The sequence below is a fragment of the Desmodus rotundus genome, chromosome 9 (genome assembly GCF_022682495.2).
Source record: "Desmodus rotundus isolate HL8 chromosome 9, HLdesRot8A.1, whole genome shotgun sequence".
NCBI classification, from domain to species: Eukaryota; Metazoa; Chordata; class Mammalia; order Chiroptera; family Phyllostomidae; genus Desmodus; species Desmodus rotundus.
Genome location: NC_071395.1, coordinates 47557748 through 47579288, shown reverse-complemented (window position 1 = coordinate 47579288; position 21541 = coordinate 47557748). Strand labels below are relative to the sequence as shown.

Genomic DNA, 21541 nt, shown 5'->3' with positions numbered 1-21541 from the left:
CGTCCATGACAGAATCAACTCCTCAGAGAGGGACAGAGCAGACTCAACTGGAGAAATCTATTGTCCCCCAGCCAACCCAGCAGCTGCGGCGCTCGTCCCTGGCCCTTCCGAGGCTTTGTACCCTGGAGAAAGTGTCTTGATGTCTCTGTGCTTCCCTTTCCTCACAAATTGGGGATGATGATAACAACAACTAACACTTTGCATGAACTTACATGAATCATCTCATTTACTCTCACAGCCGCCACATTACTTAGAGTCTAAGTCTTATCAGGACATCCTGATTCTGTTGCTGGGAAACTGAGGCACAACTGTACTCCTCTGCTGAGCGTTCCATCCTGGCTTTTGTCACCACACTATGAAACCATCCATTGTAAATGCGTGTAAATACATTTGAGACAGTATTTCTCAATCTTTTTTCTCATTATCATTCCTTTAAAAAGAACACTCTAACTTAATTTTAACTTAATTTAATGAGAGAAAAAACTGATGAATAAGATTTTGTCTGGGAGGGTGGAGGTTTGAAAGGCCATAAGCCATTGAGATATCTTAAGGCTTTTTAGTGCCACCCCAAACCAATTTTTGGCCATTTGTGGGTAATATTGCCCCCATTGATAACTTACATCCTAAGGGGAAAGGGCAAATGGGGTGCTTCTCGGGTGGGGCTATTGTGAATAAGACATCCATTCCAGGCTTTTGTGTGAACACAAGCTTTCATTTCTCTGGGACTGCCCAAGAGTGCAAGTGCTGGATCATATGATAGGTGTATGTTTTTGTTTTATTTATTTCACTTTATTGTGGTAAGAACACTTAACATGACATATATTCTTTCAAAAAATTTAACTGTACAGCATACACTAATGTTGATTTTAATAAGTGTGATGTTGTGCAGCAGATCTTAGAGCTTATTCATCTTGTTTGACTGAAACTTTATGCCTGTTGGTTAGTAAGTCCCATATTTTTGGTTGCATTAATGACCATTAGATCTTTGGAACAACTCTATGTGGTAGGTACTACAGTAATTTGCATGTTATAAAATGAGGCTCAGAGAGGTCAGGTGACTTGCTGAAAGCCACACAGCTAGTGAGTAGAGTCCTGGTATTTGATTTGGGGTATGCTTGCAGCCTCTCTACCACCCTGCCTGTCTCTGGAAGGTGTCCCCTCCCCACAGGCTCAGCCGGTGGTGGCAGATGTGGTCTGAGGCTCTGTGACCTCCCACAGCCCTGGTGGCCGTGGACATACCTCAGGCTGTTGGCCAAAGAGCTTGGCTGTAACTTGAGTCTCGCCCAGGCTGGGGGTGATGGGGCGGGTGGGCAGGTGACAGCCAGGGCAGGGAGATTTTCCCAGACACTGATGTGTGGCAGCCTGGCAACCATGTGGCCCTGAGGAGACTGGGGGCTTCTGGAGCCTGTTTCTGGCAGTGACCTTCACCATGGGCAACAAGCAGACAGTCTTCACTCATGAGCAGCTGGAAGCATATCAGGTAGGAGTGATGCGCGGGGCACTCACTCCTGTAGTGGGTTTGGCAGCCTTGGAATCCTGGCCTGGGGAGTGGGGACAGCATTCTTTGGTCCTGGGTGTGCTGTCAGCAAGGGTTTCTGTGTGCAGCATTGGGAGAGATGAGCATGGGGTCCTGGGGAGAGGAAGGAAGCCCCCCTGGGCAGGGTCTGGGCCAAGCCAACATCTCTTTCCGCAGGACTGCACCTTCTTCACGAGGAAGGAAATCATGAGGTCAGTCCGGGGAGGAAGGGAGGAAGACCTGGAAACAACTTTCTATACATTGCTGGAGGATGCGGTTTGCCAGGACTCAATGCTTCATGGCAGAGCGCTAGTGGTCCGGGGATGGAGGCAGAGGTGGGGAGGCTGAGAAGTCCTATCTTGGCATATTGTCATGCCTCCAGGCTGACAAGTTTGAGCTTTCTCCCAAGGATGGCAGGGAGCCATAGAGAGTGTGTGAGCAGGGGAGAGACAGACCAGTATGTTAGAAGGTGCCCCTGAGGCCAATGTGAAGAGGCTGGGACTGGAGGCAGAGAGCCCAGAGGCAGAGTCCAGCTCTGGGCTATGGGGTTCCCATCAAGGTGAGCGTGCAAGGAGGTGCCCCGGGGCTGCCACAAGTCCCTGGTGTGAGCGAGAAGGGCATAGATGGGTACCCCGTGTCATCGACTGGCCCTTGGTGCCACTGTCCGGAGGCCCTGACCCAGGAACTTGGAGCTGTGAAACCCAAGCTGGCCAGGGTTCGGCTGCAGAGTGATCGGGGCCCAGGGCCCAATTGTGTAGGCATGGGACATCCATTATTGATGGGCACACCTTTCACGAGTGAGCCCCATTGTCTGGGAGAGGACAGTTCGCAGGGTCACCCTGGCCATGATGATCGAATTACTGATGGAGAAACTGAGGCTCAGAAAGGAGAGGTTGACCCAGCTTTGCAGATAGGCCAAATCCCAAGGAGTGTGAGGGCTGACATTTTGTCCATCCCAAGCTTCCCACTTGTTAGACAGACTGAGGCTCAGAGGGGAAGAGGGACACGCTCAAGTCCATACAGAAAGCCAAACTCAGGTCATTCCCTGAGGGGACCCAAGCAAGGAACTGGGTACTTGTGACTGGATTCCAGGTACTCCCTCCTTAAGTTCCTAGTCACCATATGACTCAGGGGCTCCTGTCCCCATCCAGGACAGTCCCTAGAGTCTTGGGGACCTTTAACTCATCAAGGATGGTCTCTACAAGGCCGCTGCTCTGCATGCTGTGATGAAGGTGTGGCATCACCAGGTGGGCATCAGACCGCTGAGCTGGCCTCCCAGACTAGGTAGTGTGCATGGCATTTGGTGTTTTCCAAAATGCATTTCAGTCACCCTTTCAAAGCCTGAATATCGGCTCGGCCCCATTGAGGGAACCCTGCTTCCCGTTAGGGAGGTGGAGAAGGGAAGTGTGAGGACGGGGTTTTTAGAGGCACAGTCTTGACAATAGCATGAGATGTTCAAATCATCCGTCGGCTCAGATTCTCTAAATGCTCATTGTGAAATGACCTCACCTGAAGCACACTCCTGCCAGCCCGTCTACCTGGTGAGCTCCTGCTCACGCTTCAAATCCCAGCACCAATGCCTCCTCCTTCAGGAAGTCTTTCCTCCTCCTTGGCTTGCTTTCCTCACTCTGGTCTCCCTGAGCTATGGGGCACTCTCCCTACCTTGGCTGTGACCCCAGGGAGATAGAGGTGCTTGTGTGCCTGAAGGCTGGGCCCAGGGCTGATGGTTAGGGTCCCAGCACCTTTCAGTATGGAGTAAGCAGCTGCAAGTGAGAGAGGAGGGTCAAGTCCCTTCCCTCCCATCATCTCCCAAACCTTCCCGGTGTGTCCATCCCTACACCAGGCTCTTCTACCGCTACCAGGACCTGGCCCCCCAGCTCGTCCCCCTCGACTATACCAGCTGTCCTGACGTGAAGGTGCCCTACGAGCTCATCGGCAGCATGCCTGAGCTGAAGGTATGCTTAGGCCGTGGGGCAGGCAGGGAAAACAGAGTAGCGATGCTGCATTCCTATGAGGTGAGGGCTGCAATTATTCCCATTTTGTGGGTGAGAAAACTGAAGTTCATGGCCACACAGCCAGGATGTGACAGAGACAGGATTCAAACCCTGGGCTGTTGGGAGGTGAGGTGGGATAATGCCGGCAAAGGGCTTAGCCCGAGGCCTATTGCATGGCAAGTCCTCAGGGAGTGTTAGTTCTTTTCATAGTCGGAGCAGCTAAATGCAGGTTCTTCTCAGATGGATATTCAGCACGTGGTTTGTGCCTCTGAAGGGGACTTGTGGAGTGAGTGACTGTGCGTAGAAACGATTGTATCACATGGTACAAGAACCTCATTCAAGAGGGACAGAATATATTGGATCACATGAGCAAAAACTCCAGGGACAGTGCTAGCATCAGGTATAGCTGGAACCAGGGGCTCTGAGGATAAGCTTGGGAATCTCCTTCCATTTCTCAGCTCCTCTCAGGAAGAGGCTTCAGTCTCAGCCCGTCTTCTTGAGGCAGTAAGGGGAACCCCCAGAGCCCAGATTTCCTCCTGTCAGTTCTGCAACCAGCAGAAGACAGGTCCTTTCATCCCAATTTTTCAAAAACATCCCAGGGCAGCCTCTGGTTGGCCAGTTGAAGTCACATGTCTATCTCAGAGCCAGTCACAGTTGCCAAGTGAATAGAAATCTGCTTGTCCTCACCCAGGTCGTGTGGCTGCCTCTGTAGCTGGAAGTAGGGACACCACTACCCAGACCACTGTGGCAGAGAGCAGCGGTGCCTGAAGTCCTTCCTGAGGATCATGGGAGGGAGGGAGTCTTGGTGGGGGGTACCTGGAGGGTCCCAGGAAGGTGAGTGCTGAGAGTGAGACCACATGGAGCCTGAGACCCCAGTCAGGGATGGCCTCCCTGCTTCTTGTCCCCAGGACAACCCGTTCCGACAGAGGATTGCCCAGGTCTTCTCTGAGGACGGGGATGGCCACATGACCTTGGACAACTTCCTGGACATGTTTTCTGTGATGAGTGAAATGGCTCCCCGTGACCTCAAAGCCTACTATGCTTTTAAAATCTATGGTGCGTGCAGGGCCCGGGGTGGGGGCCGTGCGGTGGGGAGTGGAAACAAGACCAGCCCAGGGCCAGGGGCTGCCCTACTGTCCCAGTGTCTCCCAAGGGCCTCAAGGCCCAGCATGGCCCTGTCTTCCTCCCTCCCTGCACCTCCTGACCTCATCTGCTTGCTCACTCCATTCCAGCCACACTGGCCTCGCTCTTCCGCCCACATCCCAAACTCTGTCTCCAGGCCTTCGCCTCTGCTGTATCCTCTGCCCAGAACACCTTTCCCCTGGCTCCTTCTCACCTTGAAGTCTTGGTCAAAAGTAGCCCCCTCCCCGAGTCATTCTCCACCCCCGTTTTATTTCTCTCCTAGCATAGAATGATGCCACTTAATTTCTTGTTCATTGATCTGTTCACTTCTTACTGACTTTCTCTCTGAGGCAACCCTGGGCAGCAACAGTGTCTATTTGGTTCGCCATCTGTCTACTGTGCCTGGCACATAGTAAGTGCTCAATAAATTCTTGTTGGATGAATGAATGAAAATGTATCACAGTGCCTGACACACAGTAGGCACTCAGTCAATACTTGTTGAGCAGATGAATGAGTCAAAAACAGTTCTCACGGTACCTGGTACATAATAAGTGCTCAATAATACTTGAATGAATAAATACATATTTACCACAGTGCACAATAAATACTTGTTGAATGTACAAATGAGTCACCTTATTGCTGCCCAGTTCAAAGAAAGACCCAGCTTTTCTCTGAGGGTCTTGGATTCCCTCCAGTGCCTCAGTTTCCTCCTCTGTAACATGGGGACAAGATACACCCATGCTGGCCCAGCCTGCCTGCCACCTGCTGTCTGCTCACCCCACGTCCCCATCCTACCACACAGACTTTAACAATGATGACTACATCTGTATGTGGGACCTGGAGCAGACAGTGACCAAGCTAACGCGGGGGGAGCTGAGCGCCGAGGAGGTGACCCTGGTGTGCGAGAAGGTGCTGGATGAGGCCGATGGGGACCACGATGGGCGGCTGTCCCTGGAAGACTTCCAGAACATGATCCTGCGGGCACCCGACTTCCTCAGGTGACACTCCTTGCCGCCCACTCAGTCCACTTCCACGTGTGAGGAAGGACCTTGTGGAACTAGTTCATAGACTCCATTCGCAACAGTTCCTTTGTTTACTCGTGTGTGATCTCAGGGAACTTTCCCAGCCTCCCTGGCTCCAGTCCCTGCATCTTTAAAACAGGGATAACTAGGAACCCTGTGGGCACCTCCTGGGGGTGGTCACAGCTCTCTGGGAGTGGACCATGGATGGGCTTTGGCCCTCACTTGCCTGAACATTTTGCGGTGAACAGACTTCGCAGCTGTACGTGGCAGCCCTGGGCAGAATCAGAGCCCCCACTGCAGGGTGGGGGGCAAAGGTTACATGAGTTAGTACAGGTGGTGGCCTGCCACCTGTTTTTGTACCTCCAGTAAGCTAAGAATAGTTTTTTAAATTGCATCTTTAGCCCTGGCTGGTGTGGCTCAGTGGATTGAGTGCCAGCCTGCAAACTGAAAGGTTACCGGTTTGATTCCTGGTCAGGGCAAATGCCTGGGCTGTGGGCCAGGTCTCTGGTTGGGGCATTCGAGAGGTCCAATCAGTTGCCATTGATGTTTCTCTTGTGCTTCAACGTTTCTTTCCCTCTCTTTATCCCTCCCTTCACCTCTCTCTAAAAATAAATAAAATCTTCTAAAAAACCTTTCTAAAGAGATAAACTGATAAAGCAATGTTGCAAGAGCAAAAAAAATTGCATTTTTAAATGGTTGGGAAAGTGATCAAAGAGTAACAATACTCCAGGGCACGTGAAAGTGATATGAAACCGAAATTTCCGGGTCCACCGGTGGCTTTACTGGCACACAGCCTTGCCCTTTTCTGCACATATGGTTGATGGCTGCTTTCGAGCTATGAGGCAGAGTTAGTCACTGTGCGGATTTGGAAATATCAACTATTTGGCGTTTCCCAGGGAAAAAGTTGTTTGGCCCCTGAGTTAGTACATGGAATGAATTTAGAGCCGAGCCTGGCCCACCATAGGTGCTCAGCCACCGTGTAACGTGGTGACGACTGGTGGTGTCCATACCAGCCCAGGGCGCCTCCTTTCTCTGCCCTGGACCAGCAGGCCTGGTCTCCTGGCAGATGGAGACATGGATAATGGCAGTGGGGTGGTGGTGCACTTTCAGTGTGTCCTGCTCGCAGACCTCAGTACAGCCCCTGTGAAGGAGGGACAGCTGTCATCCCCATTTCACAGGGGAGTAAATAGAGGCCCAGAGGAGGCAGCCACCTCTCACTCAGAGCCCTACAGCAAGTCAGGATGTAAACTGATTCAGAGATGTGCTCCCAGCCCCGGGTGTGGGTGGGGTCCTGAGGGCTACAGCCTGGGGCTTCCTGAGGGGCATGCATCTTCCCATGTGACTCCTGGCCTGCTAGGGGACTCCCAGCGAGAGGGGAGAAGGTTGGGAAGGAAGATGCAGGAGGGCCCCCCCCCCCCACCTGATGATATTGACTGGTTTCCTCTCTGCACACAGCACCTTCCACATCCGCATCTGAGGACGCCGTGGAGGAGGAGCCAGGCCAGAGGAGGGCAGGGTGACCCCTCGCCCAACTGTGGACTCTGGACTCTGGGAATAAACACATGTCACTGAGTTGCACCTGCTTGGATGAGACATTTCTGCCTTCAATCCAATGGATGGGAGGGAGGAGACATGGGATCTCACCTGTGCTCTCCCTGTGTGCCCCGGGTATGGCCACGCCCTCTCTGGGCCACCATCTCCCTGTCTGTATAAGGCAGAGCCTGATTTCTAGACCTCGCTGCACTTCGAGGGCTGGAAGTGCCTCACTGTGGGTGTTGGTGAGCAGAGACGGGTGTGCAGATGAGGCCTATGCTGCCCCGCCCCAGGGCCCCCCAAGGCCAAACCCTATCCCAGCTGCTTGAGTCCCCTTTTTCCTCAATTCCCAAATTCCTCAAAGGGACTGAAGGTTTAAGCTTTGCTTATTTCTTCGAGCTGCCAGGCGAGGCCTCTGAGGGGGTGGCAGGAACGTCACTTACTGAGCTGGGCGCATCACTTGACAGTTCGCGAAGACAGTTCGTGATGGCCCCTCTGCCATCGCATTGCATGCCTGTGACACCCCAGCAGCGCTGGCCAAAGACCAGTCACACTCCATCCAGAGGGAACAGAGTGACTGGCCCAAGGCCACACCTCAAGTCATCTGCAGAGGCAGACTTGAGCCCAGGCCCAGCTCACTCCAGACCCCAGACCCCTACACTATATGGATTCGGGAGCCCCACACCCTCTCCTCCCGTGGTCACCCTGGGCCCCATCTACAGCCCCAGTCAGTGCAAAGAGTAGTCATTTCGAAGGGGGTGACCGAAAGCAGCCCCAAGGGCCTTCTCAGACACCCCCCAGTGCGTGGCATTTCTAGAGAGCCCACTCCTGCACTACACCCCCACCAAAAGCACCTACTGTGCACCAAAGCCTCAGGATTTATGCACATCCTACTACCTCATCCTGAACAGGAGGGGCTACTTTCTCCCCATTTTCCAGATGAAGAAACAGGCTCAGGGAGGTCTAGCGACTCGCCAAAGTCACACAGCCTTGCCACACCCCTCCCCCGACCCCAGAGCCCACCCCGACCACGGCCAGGGGCTGCCTCTCTCTTTTTAAAGCAAAGGACGTAGTTGCTTCTCTTGAAGCTGACGTTGGTGTACGGAGTGCTCCCCCAGCACCAAGCCCACCACAAGTCTCATCTCCTTCATTTGCAGGAGAACCCAGGACGCAGGCGCGGCCAGGACTCAGAGTTGAGTCCGGTGAGGGGAATGCAGGGAAAGGACTCCAAATTGCTTGACTTCTGATCCTGGCACTGACGTTCAGTAGCCTGGTGATTCTGGCCACACCCCCCTCCTCTCTGAACCTTACTCTTGAAAACGTGCAGAAGATGCCTACCTGATGGGCCTGCTCGGTGGCATAAAAGAAATAGTGAACACCGAGGATCTGGCATGGGGCTGGCACACAGTAGGTGCTCCAGACCCTTACTGCAACAGATTGTTATTATTACTCCAATAACCAGGTCACCTCATTGGCATTTGCAGGACCAGACCCAAGCAACGTCTTTATTACATTCCTCGGGTCCAGAAGGCTGGTGTATAGAAAGCAAGGGGTCCAGGTGTGAGCAGCCCCTGGCAGCAATGGTCCCAGAGCCAGGGCAAACCTCTTCTCTAGCAGTACCCAGGGGCGAAGGGTGGTGGTGGGCGGTATTCCTCGGGGAGACAGTCCTCTTGGGGCTCAGCCAAGTCCCTCAGCTGCGATTTGGGCAATTGTAAGGACAGGGCCCTCACAATTGGTTGGTGCCAAGCCCTGGTTCTTGGGGTCGCGTCACTCCAGCTCGTTGACTTCGAGGCCCTCCTGGAGGACTTATCTCTGTCTCTTGGAGGCTGGGGCTGTGAGGGGCTTTCGAGCGATGTGGCCACAAAGGGGTCTGTGTAGGTGTGACTGTCCCAGACCCCAACATCCACCTGGTCCCCTGAGCTGTGAGTCACCTCCGATTGCTTGGAGTCCTGGAGCGGCAACAAGCTCACAGCTGCCAGGTGGGATTTCAGCTGCTGCTGGACCCTCTTGCCCATCTGGGGCAGTGTCTTGAGGTTCTTCCAGAGTTTCTGACAGGCCTCCTCGAGAGGGGCTTTTGGGGGGCAAGAGGAAGCAGCTCCCTCCATGGGCACTCTGTCCACCTCTGCAGATGGCTTCCTTTCCTTTCGCTGATGGAGCAGGGCCGGCTTTGCGGAGACCTAAAACCAAGAGCAGGTGAGACCTGTGCCAGCATGCCCGCTGGCATTCTAAATCCATCTTGGACTTGGGATCTGGGTTCCATCCAGACACACTGGGGCTGAGAGACAACCCTGTATGAACCTCCAAACCTAAACTCATGCCCCATCCTTCCCTTTTCAGTAGACGGCTGCCCTAGCTCCCCCAGGAGCCTTTTCTGTAAAGACCAGGGAGCACATACTTTCCCGTCTGTGGGCTGTACAGTCCCTCTGCTTACTCACTTCTGCTGTTGTCGAGTGAGTGGGCCCGGTTCCATTCAAACTTTATGCACATGGAAATCCGAGGTCCATCTGATTTTCATGAGCCATGAAATAGTATTTTTCTCAACTATCCAAAAACGTGAATGCCATGCGTAGCTCGCAGGCCATACAGAAACAGGCCATGAACCAGATGTGGCCCTCAGGCCGTGGTTTGCTGACCCTTGACCTTCCGCTGTTTAGGCCAAGTGTGTGGCAAGTGTGTCAGATGCTGTTGATGGCCCACCCATATCCTCTTTGTCCCCAGCTCCTCTCCCAAATGCTGGCACCAGGAGCTGTGCCTCGGTGACTTCTCTGGCCACCATTGCCCACTGTGTCCACAAGACACACCAGAAGTGCCAGAGAATCAAAATCTCCCAGGAACGGTGCTTGATCAATGACTGATGTAATTTGGAGGTAAATACCCAAGCTCCCTCGCCCATAAGGGGTGATAACTGAGGGGCACAGCAGACAGGAAACATGAAAACCCATAAATAAACATGACTTTTTGAGTTTTGAGGAGTGCTCTGTTGCAAATAAATAGGATGATGTGATGGAGAAGGTGCTGGAGGAGTACTTTGGGAGGGAGACATCTGAAGGACTGATGGAAGAAGCCAGGCATGGGGAGCTTGGGGGAAGAGCTTAAAGCACAGCAAGTGCAAAGGCCCTGAGGTTAGCCTGGCATGGGACGGCAGGGATGCTGAAGCTGGGCTGGTGAAGGGCAGAAGGAGGAATTGAGATCACAGTCGGGATTTTAATCTTAGGAAATCACTGGAAGGTTTTAAACTTGGAGCCGCAGGATCTAATCTTCATTCTAGAAAGTCTCCTCTGGCAGCTGTTGGCCGCCTGTGCTCTGGACCCGCCCCCAGGTTGGAGGTACCAGCTTTCTCTCACATACCTCTTTGTCAGCAGCCACTGGATAGCAGGATTGATTCTCACGTTCACTGGGACCAGGAGCGGAGCTGGTAGCTTCCTCAGCCAAAGCATTGTAGTAAAGGAAGAGATCCTCGTAATCCACCTTTGCTGGATTCTTCTGCGGGACAGAGGGGGCCTGCAGCTCAGCCCCAAGTAGGGGGACCAGGATGGGGCTGAGGTCCCTGGACCCTGGTAGTTGGGGCTCAGGAGCTGCTCTACCTACAAACCTTGCAGTGAAGCATGCCCCTCTCACAGCAGCTTCTGAGGGCTTAGGCCCTGCTGATTGAGGCTTATCAGGAAATAAGCTATTCCTGTAGGTCAACTAAGGTTATACCTGGCATGTGAACCCTTGTAAAAAATCAGCCTGGAGGAAACTAGGACTGGGAGTGGGACTGTGGGGGTCCAGGGGCCATGAAAGGACAGAATCACAAGAGACTAAAGGGAACTGTGGGAGCAAAATGAGTCTGGGGGTCTTGGCCCTTGGGAGAACAGCTAGGGCCCAACCGGGTCCCAACCCTCACCTGCCCACAGGGCTGCTTCAGCAGCTCCCCATGTGGCCGTATCGGCTGCTGTTGGTGGAAGGTGACCAGGGCATCCAGCGAGGCATGGGTGCTGTCCTCCCCAGGGATTAGAAAGCTCCCGCTGTCCAAGAGCTTCACCATAAAGTGGCGGTAGCAGTTTTGGGCTCTGCGGAGACACTGCCAGGGATGAGACATCCCACTCCCCTCATTCCACCCCCGTGCCCCCCTCCCCCACCCCCACCCCCCATCCTTGAACCCGCAGCTTTACGGCTGCAGCCCTACTGCCAGGAGCCTATGTAAGCTTCTCCTCTCATTAGCCATGTGACACTTGGTAGGTGACTATCAATGCTGTGCCTCAGTTTCCCCATCTATAACATGGGGCTAGGAAGGTGAAACAAGCTACTGCAGGAAAAGCATAGCTCCGTGCTTGGCTCGACAGCTTGGCTAGGAGTAAATGATCAATAGAAATGGTAATGAAAACTGAGTCAGGCTTCAGCCTGAGGCTGTGCTGCCTGGCACACTGCTCCCTTAATGAATGAGTGCATTTATTAACGGCCTACTATGTGCTTATACTATGTATTTTTTTAAATCCTCACCAAAGAACATTTTTTTCATTGCTTTTACAAAGACAGTAGGCAAGAGAGGAAGGGAGAGAGAGAAACACTGATTGGTTGCCTCTTGCCTTCTGTACTTTCCTGGACCAGGAATTGAACTCACAACCTACGTATGTACCTTGACTGGGAATCAAACCTCCAACCAGCTGAGCTACACCGGCCAGGGCAGTGCTTGCTATGTGTTTTAATCCTCACATCAAGACACTTAATTTAAGCATTTCTATGTTAGAGATGAGGACTTTGAGGGAGGTACAGAAAGGTTGAATAACTTATCCAAGGTCACACAGCATGTAAGTGGCAGAACCGAGCCTCGGACTGTGTGACTCAGTCCAAAGGTTTCCCACTGCGGGTAATTCTGTGATGGAGCCATTGGATTTTCTTGTATTCCTTTGGCCTGAAATCCTTTTGAAAAATAGTTTGTGCTGCTGAATCCACTAACTGGGATGCCAGATCAGGCTTTGAGGCCTCAGGTAGCTGAACTGCCCTGGGTGAGCAACACATCCTCCTGAGTGGAGTCAGAGAGTGGCCAATTAGGTGGTGAAAGGGAGATGGGTAGTTATGGAAAGGGCAGTAGCCACTCTCAGGCCCCCAGCAGCTCCTGTTATCAGACACACAGTCTTAGTTATCATCCAACCTGAGACTGCTGGTTACAGCCAGACCTGCTGCTGCTCACTTTTCAGCCAGCTCTGTCCAGAACTTTGTATCAGTTGCTGAGACTTGCAGTATAAAGCAGCCCTTGCCCCTCCAAGGAAGCCTGGAACCTTTTTGCCCCTGCCCTGCCGCCTAGCCCCAGCCTTACTTGTAGGAGAGCGTGTAGCCCACATGACTGTGACTGACCCTGATGAGGAAGGATCCCAGTGGCTGTGACTCCAGCAAGCTCTCCGCATCCCTGGAAGGGCACACACAGGAGGGAGACAGCTGGGGACCAGCCATCCAGCGTACGCCCAGACCCTTGGTGTACCAGTCATCCCAGGACTGAACAAACAACCTAAAACATGTTTTTTCCTTGGTTGTTTCAGAACTTGGGATATTCATGGACAGGATGTTCCCCCAGAGGTGCCAGAAGACCTCTGATGACCTTGACCCCAGGCCAGACCTCCCATCTCCCACAGCCCCTGCCTGCCTTCCCAGTGCCTGGAACCCCCTAGGAAGGCACCTTTAGGTGGATCCTGACAGGTAACGGAGCAGGAGCCGTTCCCAGATGAGTTTGAGACCAAAACCCAACTCTGCTGTTGTTCCCTGTGTGCCCCTTGGTGAGGGTCAGTCCCTTTCTGACCTCAGCTTCCAGAAGGGATAGAACAGCCCCACTCCCAGGCCAATGTGAGGACAGAGGAAATGTGTGCAGTGTGATAACTGCCACCTGGCACATGCTTTCCAAATGTTCACTGTTAGTTAGTGCAGTTGACCCTTGAATAACAGGTTGAACTGTCAAGTCCAAGTGGATATTTTTCAGTAAGTATACAAACCGGCCCCCTGTGTAGTAGTTTTGATCCGAGGCTGGGAATCTGTGGGTGTGGAAGGCCAACTCTATGTGTTGACCTTGACCTACACCATTTTATACAGGGGACCTGAGCAGACTTTGGTATCTGTGGGGGGTCCTGGAACCAACTCCCATGGATACCAAGGAATGACTATAACCAAGTTTTCGAGAAGTCAGGTTATATAAGGGTTCAGAGTCGGCCCCCCTGAAGTCCACATTATTGAAGGGTCAACTATATCGCTATCATTCACCATCATTATTACTACTATTTTCTGGGGCTCGCAGAGAGCAAGGTGACCTTCTATGGGGAGCTTCTGGACGCGTGTTGTCCAGCACAGAGGCCCCTGACCACATGTGGCGACTGAGCACTTACAATGCGGCTGGTCCGGATCAAGACGCACTTTCAGCGCACGGCACACACCGTGTCCTGAAGGCCCAGCGCGCAACGTAGGAAGTACAGCCAAGGAGCTCGTGACGACTACGTGTGGTGTCCGGCGCACTAGTACACTTATTGGGGTGATTGCTTTGTCAGTTCCATAAATGTCTAGTTACTATGTTGCACACCTGAAACTAGCATAATATTGCATGCCAACTGTAATTGAAACTTTTTATTATAAAAAATTTTTAAAAATAAAAAATAAAGTCAGTACAAATAGAGGAATGTATATACTGTCTCATGAATGATCTTTTTGTACCAATTATTTGTTGAAATGATAGTATCATAAATGTACTGGGTTAAATACTGCCATCTTTTAGTTATGGGATGATGCTTGAACAACTGAGCCACACCAGCCAGGGCAAATAAAAAATGTGATTAAAATTAATCCTACCTGTTTCTTTTCGCTTCTTTTAATATAGCTAGTAAAACATTTAAAATTGCAATGTATGGCTCATATCATATTTTATTGGCACACCACAGAACTCAGAAATCATGCCCAATTCTGCCTCTCTGTGGCTTTTTCAATGTCCTCTCAATTTCCTGAATGCCAAGGGTGGCAATAAAGGTTCTTTTCTCCATTTATTTAGAGCCACACCCTGGGTGACTAAGTAGGTAAGTTTGTTCATCCTAGAGCTCAGTCTGATGTAGAAAGTGCATATTAGCTACATACCTGATGGGTTGAGAGTGGCTATTTGGGGTACTGTGTTAAGAAGGATTCTGAGGCTGCATCCTGCCATCATTGACTGGTGATGACTGGCCTAGTGGGGGCGGGGGCTCTGCCAGGTCCCTGGTAGTTCTGGCCTGGTTGCCACTTGTGTAGAGAAAGCTAAGGTCCAGAAAGGGAAAATAACTTGCCCAAGGGCACACAGCAAGTCCACAGGGGAGACAAGATTCAAGCCTAAGGCTCCAAAGCTCTTTTCATCCTCTTAACTCAGTTAGGTGAGCTAAGCCCAGAATTCCACAGTGAAAACCTGCCCAGGGTGGGGACAGACAGAGAAAGAGGGTGAAAGGCAGGGTGGGAGGCGTGGGTGTGTCCTCACTGTCTGGAGATGGCGCCATGGAACCACGAAGGGACCCCTTCTCGGGCCAGCTGGCCCACCTGTGTGTGCACGAACCAGTCCATTCGTGGGGGCAGCGGTGGGGGCAGCTTTCTGGTCTCTGTCATGGCTTCCTCAGAGGGAAGTGGTCACCTAGGGACAGGAAGGAGGAGAGAGAGTCACGCCTGGCCCACCTCCCATCTTTATCCTGTTCTTGCAGCTATGGTTCCTCCTTTTTGGAAAAGTCCTCTAGGTTGCACAGAGCAACAGGCTGAAACTGGCTTGTTTCCTGAGCACCTACTATGTGCCAGCACTTTATGTACATTCGCTTATTGACTCCTCCTAAAAATCCTCCAAGGATAATAAGAATAAAAGAATAAATGGAAATAATAAGAATAAAAAGAGAGTAATAATAATAAAAGGAAAGCCTTGACCAGTGTGGCTCAGTTGGTTGGGCATCACTACGCAAAGTGAAAGGTCACTGGTTCAGTTCCGGGTCAGAGCAGGAGCCTGTGTTGCGGGTGTGGTTTCTGGTCAGGGCGCATGCGGGAGTCAACTGATCAATGTTTCCCTCTCACACTGACGTTTCCCTCTCTGTCTCCCTTCCTCCTCCCCTCTCTAAAAATAAATAAATAAAATCTTTTAAAAATAGGATAAAAGGAAAGGCAAAAATCCTATTTTATTTTCCTTTTATTCTTATTATTTAATTACTGCAAGTGTGGAAAAGTTCCCTTTGTAGATATATGTATTTAAGTTTAAGAACTGAATTTATTCAAATATTAAGTAGCTACCCATGTCCGTGGAGGCGTGTGGTGACGGCAAAAGGGTATGTGGATGGATGACATAGTGGACACTCGATGGGCACCAGCAAGGGCCGCCGAGGTGCATTAAACACCACAGAGATGTGGGCCGAACAGGTGCTTCTGCCACAAACGTCCCCAGGCATGGTGGCCATGGATGGCACACCTATGATGTGACAGGTGCATAGTTAATTCACACTCATGCTCAACAATTTTAAACTCAGGTACCACTGGACTTTGTGAGCTAATGGCACAGAGCTAGGAAACAGAGGGAAAAACCAGCACCAATTTACAAAACAGTTATGAAGTCAGTGTAAAGCCAGCGAAAATGCTGTGACCTGCTGGGTAGACCCCTCAAACTCACCCTAATTCTGGCCCCGCCTCTCACACTGGCCGGGGCTAACCCTTCCATCCTGCAGAAGGTCACTGTCCCCAGGCTGTCTGCACAGACAGGAGCCCTGCTGACCAACACAGTCAACGTTGACTTTCTCCTACCAGAAGGCAGGTGGTGAGAACACCCCTCAGGGAGCAGCCCAAAGGAATTCTGGGCTAGTGAAATTAAATCTATTTAGAAATGTTTAGCCCTGGCTGGTGTGGCTTAGTTGGCTGGCGTGTCATCCCGTAAACCGAAAGGTCACAAGTTGGAGTCCCTATCAGAACTCACACCTGAGCTGCACGTTCAGTCCCAGGAAGGCGCGCGTGCCAAAGGAAAGCAATCAAAGTTTCTCTCCCACTCTCTTTCCCTCTCTTCCCCTTCTCTAAAATCAGTAAGTTTTTCTAACAAGAAAAAAAAGAAAGAAATGTTTAATAAGGTAGAGTTACAGAGCTGTTCAGAGCCTGGAATTGAAGCCTGGATTCAAACCTACTTCGATACTGTGTGATCTTGGGAAAATCAGCTTAACCTGTCTGCTCCTGTATTTTCAACTACAACTTGGGGAGATGATGATGATATTTACCTGGCGTAGCATAAGCCCTGACCGTGTGTGTGTTTTTTTCTTATCTGTAATGCGAGTGTCTGACTTTAGCTTTGATTGCTGAGGCATCCATTTCAAGGGCGGCAGTCTCCAGTCAACGCTGCCAGTGGCACCACTGAAGAGCCAGGCTGCCTTCTCCCGCTGGGGCTCCTTCGTCTCAGAGCTCGGTTGATTTCCGTCATTGACCATTTGGGCTACTTGCCCACGTGCACACTTGCTCTCTCTACCTTTGACCCTGGTGTGTTGTAAATTTCTAGGTCTTTAAGTAATAAAAAACCGTTTATTTTCTTAAAAAGTTTCCTGATGGTTATTGCTGAAGCGCATCTCAAAATCATAACAAGAACCACAAGGGCGGGGCCAGCCACAGCATTGGGGTGGACTGGCAGAGACAGCAAAGCACGAGTATGCATATAAATACTCGTGGGTCCAGTAGCGACCCCATGTGGGGGAATGCTTTTAGTCTTGTTCTTTCTTTTATCTGGGAGACCTCCTACGCATCCTTCAAGACCTAGCAGAAACATCCCCTCCTTCATGCAGCTTTCCTGCCTCATCCCCTCGACAAAACCCTGGCGCCCTTCCATGTCCCCTGCCTTCCCCACAGTTCTTGCCTCTAGCCTAGACTTTCCTCATGGGGCTGGAGTGTCTGTGTCTGCTGTCTCCCCAATATTAGGGCCTCCCAGGGTCTGGGCCCAGGGCTAGAGATGGATTGTTTTGGATTTTTTGGGGTCCCCAGCATCACCTGTAGTGGGCACAGAGGAGGGTATGGGGTATGTGCTGATGATTAGTTTAGTGAGGGATGAAGTCATACTAAGTTTCCAGTTCCTGACGCCAGCATTGGGGGCCCTCCCACCTCCTAACCCCCTGTCCCAGCCCTAATAGCATCCTTGCTTTACCCCAAACTGATCAAGTTCTCTTTCCCCTCCACACCTTTGCCCAGGTGGTTCTTTGCCAGAAATGCCCTTTCCCCAAATCCAGCACCATTTTCCAGTGGTCATCTCCAGAAAATTCCTCATTCATCTCCATTCCCCCCCAGCCTCATCCCTCCCTCTGGTCCAACCCCATGCTCTTTCTTCTAGAGGCTCTCACAGGCCCCAGCCTCACCAAGCATGGGACAGGCACAGAGGTGGGCATGTGGCTGACTAAAGACTCCCCATCCAGGGAACATACCTGGGAGACCCCTGGGTGGCTGTTGCCCTCGTTCTGGTTGTGCCTGTGCCGTGCCTGCAGGAGCCGGGGTTTCGGTTCAGGGCCCACACGTCAGCAGGGCCGGATGGGGCCACACCCCGGTGGTTCCTGTTTCCTCAGGCAGGTGAGCCCCAGGGCGGGACTAGGACAACCCCCATGGCCCTCCGTTTGTGCTCCCACAGAGCCGCCGGGCTGCAGGTGAAGGAGGGGTGCCCTTGCTCCTCCCAGACTTGGACAAGCCTTTACTGAGCCCCAGTTGTGAGCTAGATCCTCAGGGGACAGAGAGAAGACCCCAAGAGAGGCCCAAGCCCCATCCTCCCAGAAGCTACAATCTAGCAAGCAATGAAAAAGCATAAGAAATTATTAATGTTGTTCCAAAGCAAACAGCAGGTCAGGAAACAGGGACTGAAGTTGCAAGAACCCCCAGAGGGGGCCTAACTGGTCTGGAGAACGTGGCACCTGGGGCCAGGTGGGAGTCAGCTCCATAGGCTAGGGTGTGGAAGAAAGAGTGAAAGATGCCTTAGGTAGAGGGAGCCGCAGAGACCTAGGGCCAGAGGCAGGATGGAGCCTGGACAGGCTGAGCCTCACTGGGCACATAGGGTCACATTAAGAGTTCTGTTAAAAAAAAATTTAAAATTATATTTTATGACTGAATTGGCCTCATTATTATACATTCATTATTATCGTACTAATTTTTTTCTGATTTAAAAAAATCTAAATCATTTTTGGGGCCCCTACACACTTCGTGGGCTCTGAGTATGGGAACCTGTGCCAAGCAAATCAGCAGGGCCAGATGTGTGCTGGCTGCCCCTCCCAGCGCTCAGGCAAAACCACTTCCTCCTCCTCTTTCAATGGCCCAGATCCTCATGGCTGAACTGGAGGGGGGGGGGGCCTCCCTGCAGGCCTATCACCCTGGCCCAGCTGCTTTAGATAGCCTGATTGGAGGCTCCAGCTGGGTGCCCCCACCACTTCCTGCCCCATAAGGGGCAGCGGGTTGCCCTGAGTCTGCAAGTCAACAGCCCCAAGCAAGAAACACAAGCAACCCCTTTCTCACTCACCCACTGTGTGGACTTGGGTGAGTTGCCCAACCTCTCTGGGTCTCAGTTTCCTCATCTGTGAAGTCACATGATAACAGTCCTCCTTAGTCACGTGACTACGATCAGCGAACCAAACTTCGGGCAGGCAGCGGGGGCTCAGTGAAGAGTAAAGACCCCAGGACTCCTCCTCACTGTGACTGAATCTGATGCTTTTGTGTCTGGCTGGGGGAGATGCCCGCTCCAGCTCCAGACCTCCCAGGCTGGGCTACGTTGGGCAGCTCACTTGGTCTCTGATCCTCCATGTCTCTATAACCCAGTGAGCCTGCTCCTGCCTCCATGATGAGGAGCAACACCGTTGAGGAGAGCAGAGTGCCCAGCCAACCCTTGTCAGTTAGAAAGCCTGGCCATTGGGGTGTTGTTTGCATGGAGTCCAGTCTCCAGGAACACGGGGCCTATCAGTCCACCTCTGGCCCAGCACCCTGAGGCCCCACCACAGAGGGCCCCACCCTGACTGCCCAGATCTGCTTGGCGGATGTGGTCTCCCACAAACTAACGGCCTCCCCTGAGCATGTCACAACAGAATCACTCCCCACCCCCGCCCCTCGGTGACCACAGTCCTGGATGGAACCTGTGAATGGAGAGGTGGCCCCCAGAGGAACTTCCAGAAGAGAACTAGGAGATTGGGTGGGGCTGGGACTCCAAAGCCCCTCCCCCTCCAACACTGGAGCCTCAGCTAGTGGTTGGGATTTCCACGGCCCCTTGTGGGATGGATGGCCCTCGGGGTCAGTGATCACAATGCTGTTTCGCCATGGATGTTGGGGTGGGGTAGTCGAGCTAGTGGAACTTCCATGCTGAGGGGCAGACAAGAATTGGCCATGAGAAGTGAGTCCCATAGATGCTACGATGACGAGGTGGGAGGAGAGAGGAAATGAGGGGCCTCTCTGCAGAGGCTGTCCTGGTTGGTCAGGACCCGATGGACGAGTAAGCTGTGCAGATTTTAGAGGACCGCCAGACGGAGGGTGCAGTGCATGGGAAGGCACTGGGGCCGCAGTGAGCTTGGGCATAGCAGGAGAGTAAAGCAGTGCAGGGGCTGGGATGAGGCGAGCCAGGGGAGGATGGCAGAGAAGAGGGAAGAGGTGGGCAGGGCTGCCGCACGCAGGAGCTCATGGCCCATGGTGGAAGGTGAGTTGGGGGTGACACCATCTGATTTCTATTTTTTTTTTAATTGATTTCAGAGACAGAAAAACGTTGACTCCTTGTTCCATTATTTATGCATTCATTGGTTGACTCCTGTATGTTCCCTGGGTGGGGATCAAAATCACAACCTTGGTGTATCAGGACCATGCTCTAACTAACCGAGCTGCCCGGCTAGGGCTGATTTCTGTTCCTTGAGAATACTTCGACAACAGACTGAAGGACAAAGGAGGAAGGCTGGGACAGAGGTTGAGAGGGTAATGGCCCCAATGTGGGAATGGGGAAGGTTACACAGCACGATGGAGGGAGGCCAAACTCAGAGCTCTTTCTCGGCTGTGTAACGTTCATGGTGATCAGACGTCTGAATTGGAATAGACAGCAGGCACGTGAACACGGGAGTCTGGAGCTTAGACTGGGGTCTGGGCTGGCTCTGGGGTGTAGAAGTCACTGGCAGGTCTGAAAACCTGTGGCCAGGCTGGCCATTGGCTGGCATTCAGGAACTTGGCCGGTCAAGTTCTCTAGGCTGAAGTAGAACCTTCCCTACATGAGGAGTGGCTCCCAGCTACGCCTAAATGTTTGTATTGTACAATGTGGCTTAGCTGAATGCCTGCTTTCTTTTCAAGCTGCTAAAATTTTGGTACATTCCAGGCAGAGGTGCCTACATAACCAGCCCAAATGAAACCCTGGGTGTGGAGCCCTGGCCAGGTAGCTCAGTTGGTTACAGTGCTGTCCCAATACGCCAAGGTCGCAGGTTGACCCCTGGTCAGGGCACATACAAGAATCAACCAATGAATACATAAATAAGTGGAATAACTAATCAATGTTCCTCTCTCTCTCCCTTCCTCTCTAAAATCAATAAATAAAAATTTAAAAAACACACAAAAACCCTGAGCAAACACTTCATGTAACTCATCACAGCTTGGCGATGGAGGAATTAAGCATGAGCCTGCGCGGAGAGGACCCCTCGAAGTCTGCGCCTGCCCTGCTCTGGACACGGCTCCGTCACTCTTCCTGAGCCCGCTCCCCTTGGTGTCCTTTGGCTGTAGCACACTAGCTGTGCCGACTCCCAGTGAACCTCTGACCTGGGGGTGGCCTTGGGGACCCCACCAGTAGAAGGAACCAACTGGAGCCAGTCCAGAGAAGAGGCAGGAGACAGCCACGCCACGTGCCAGAAGCCAGAGGTCACAGGAATCAGGGAGGGCAGTGTTCCTGAGAGGTGAGAAAGGGGTCTCAGAGCTGAATATGTAACATGGCAAATGGAATCCCACAGAGACCAAGATGAGAGAATCTGGTGGCATCATGGGGCTGAATCCTGGCCGAGTGGGTTCAGCACAGGACATGGCACACCCAAATGGTGCTGAGAGCAGGGTCCTGTTTCCCTGAGAGTCGGGTGGAGGCAGAGCTAGGTAACTGAATTCTCCAAGTCCGTTTCTTGATAACGGTGTCATCTCCTCAGAGCCTGGGGTACTCACCACTTCTACTCTGATCCCATCCAGACCAGACCCTGCCCCAGCTGGCCTGGACTGTTTTAAACAAGCACTCTGCACTCTCACTACCCAACGCCTGGCCCTATCTGTCTATCTACAGGTTAACTGTGGATATAAAAACCTGTGACCTTTAAAATGAGCTTTAATTAATTGTTATCCTTAAGTGCATTTATTGATGTAAACAGAGCATGTTAAGAGATTCCAGGGAACAGCAGACTATG

General features: G+C 52.1%; 2 protein-coding genes across 10 annotated transcripts; one reads left to right on the top strand and one right to left on the bottom strand.

Moving 5' to 3' along the window:
- Positions 1-1429: 1429 nt before the first annotated feature.
- Positions 1430-7205, top strand: CIB3 (calcium and integrin binding family member 3). 2 transcript variants are annotated; one of them, XM_024560997.1, is made up of 6 exons: positions 1430-1480; positions 1694-1728; positions 3360-3471; positions 4419-4566; positions 5435-5630; positions 7110-7205. In XM_024560997.1, exons 1-6 carry the CDS (start codon positions 1430-1432, stop codon positions 7129-7131), a joined length of 564 nt encoding a protein of 187 aa, XP_024416765.1. In that variant the 3' UTR covers positions 7132-7205. The 2 variants fall into 2 exon arrangements, with proteins under 2 accessions (XP_024416765.1, XP_024416766.1); XM_024560998.1 differs by lacking the exons at positions 1694-1728; positions 3360-3471 and having other exon boundaries at positions 7110-7184.
- Positions 7206-8666: 1461 nt separating this feature from the next.
- HSH2D (hematopoietic SH2 domain containing) lies at positions 8667-18726 on the bottom strand. 8 transcript variants are annotated; one of them, XM_045195577.2, is made up of 7 exons: positions 18661-18726; positions 17585-17638; positions 14647-14796; positions 12487-12576; positions 11074-11239; positions 10536-10670; positions 8667-9364 (listed from the first exon to the last, which is right to left on the bottom strand). In XM_045195577.2, the coding sequence occupies exons 3-7, from the start codon at positions 14769-14771 to the stop codon at positions 8798-8800; spliced, it is 1083 nt and encodes a 360-aa protein (XP_045051512.1). In that variant the 5' UTR covers positions 14772-14796; positions 17585-17638; positions 18661-18726; the 3' UTR covers positions 8667-8797. The 8 variants fall into 8 exon arrangements, with proteins under 8 accessions (XP_045051512.1, XP_045051511.1, XP_045051515.2 ...); XM_045195576.2 differs by having other exon boundaries at positions 17585-18217; positions 18661-18716; XM_045195580.2 differs by lacking the exons at positions 17585-17638; positions 18661-18726 and adding exons at positions 13541-13737; positions 14277-14432 and having other exon boundaries at positions 12525-12576; positions 14647-14778.
- Between the last annotated feature and the right edge of the window lie 2815 nt (positions 18727-21541).

Coding starts and splice junctions, on each gene's coding strand:
- HSH2D (XM_045195577.2), bottom strand. CDS start 14,771: ATGACAGAGACCAGAAAGCTGCCCCCACCGCTGCCCCCACGAATGGAC. Junction 10,671..11,073: donor TGAAGCAGCCCTGTGGGCAG/GTGAGGGTTGGG, acceptor TCTGTCCCGCAG/AAGAATCCAGCAAAGGTGGA. Junction 9,365..10,535: donor CAGTGGCTGCTGACAAAGAG/GTATGTGAGAGA, acceptor TCTTGGTTTTAG/GTCTCCGCAAAGCCGGCCCT.
- CIB3 (XM_024560997.1), top strand. CDS start 1,430: ATGGGCAACAAGCAGACAGTCTTCACTCATGAGCAGCTGGAAGCATAT. Junction 1,729..3,359: donor ACGAGGAAGGAAATCATGAG/GTCAGTCCGGGG, acceptor TCCCTACACCAG/GCTCTTCTACCGCTACCAGG. Junction 3,472..4,418: donor GCAGCATGCCTGAGCTGAAG/GTATGCTTAGGC, acceptor TCTTGTCCCCAG/GACAACCCGTTCCGACAGAG.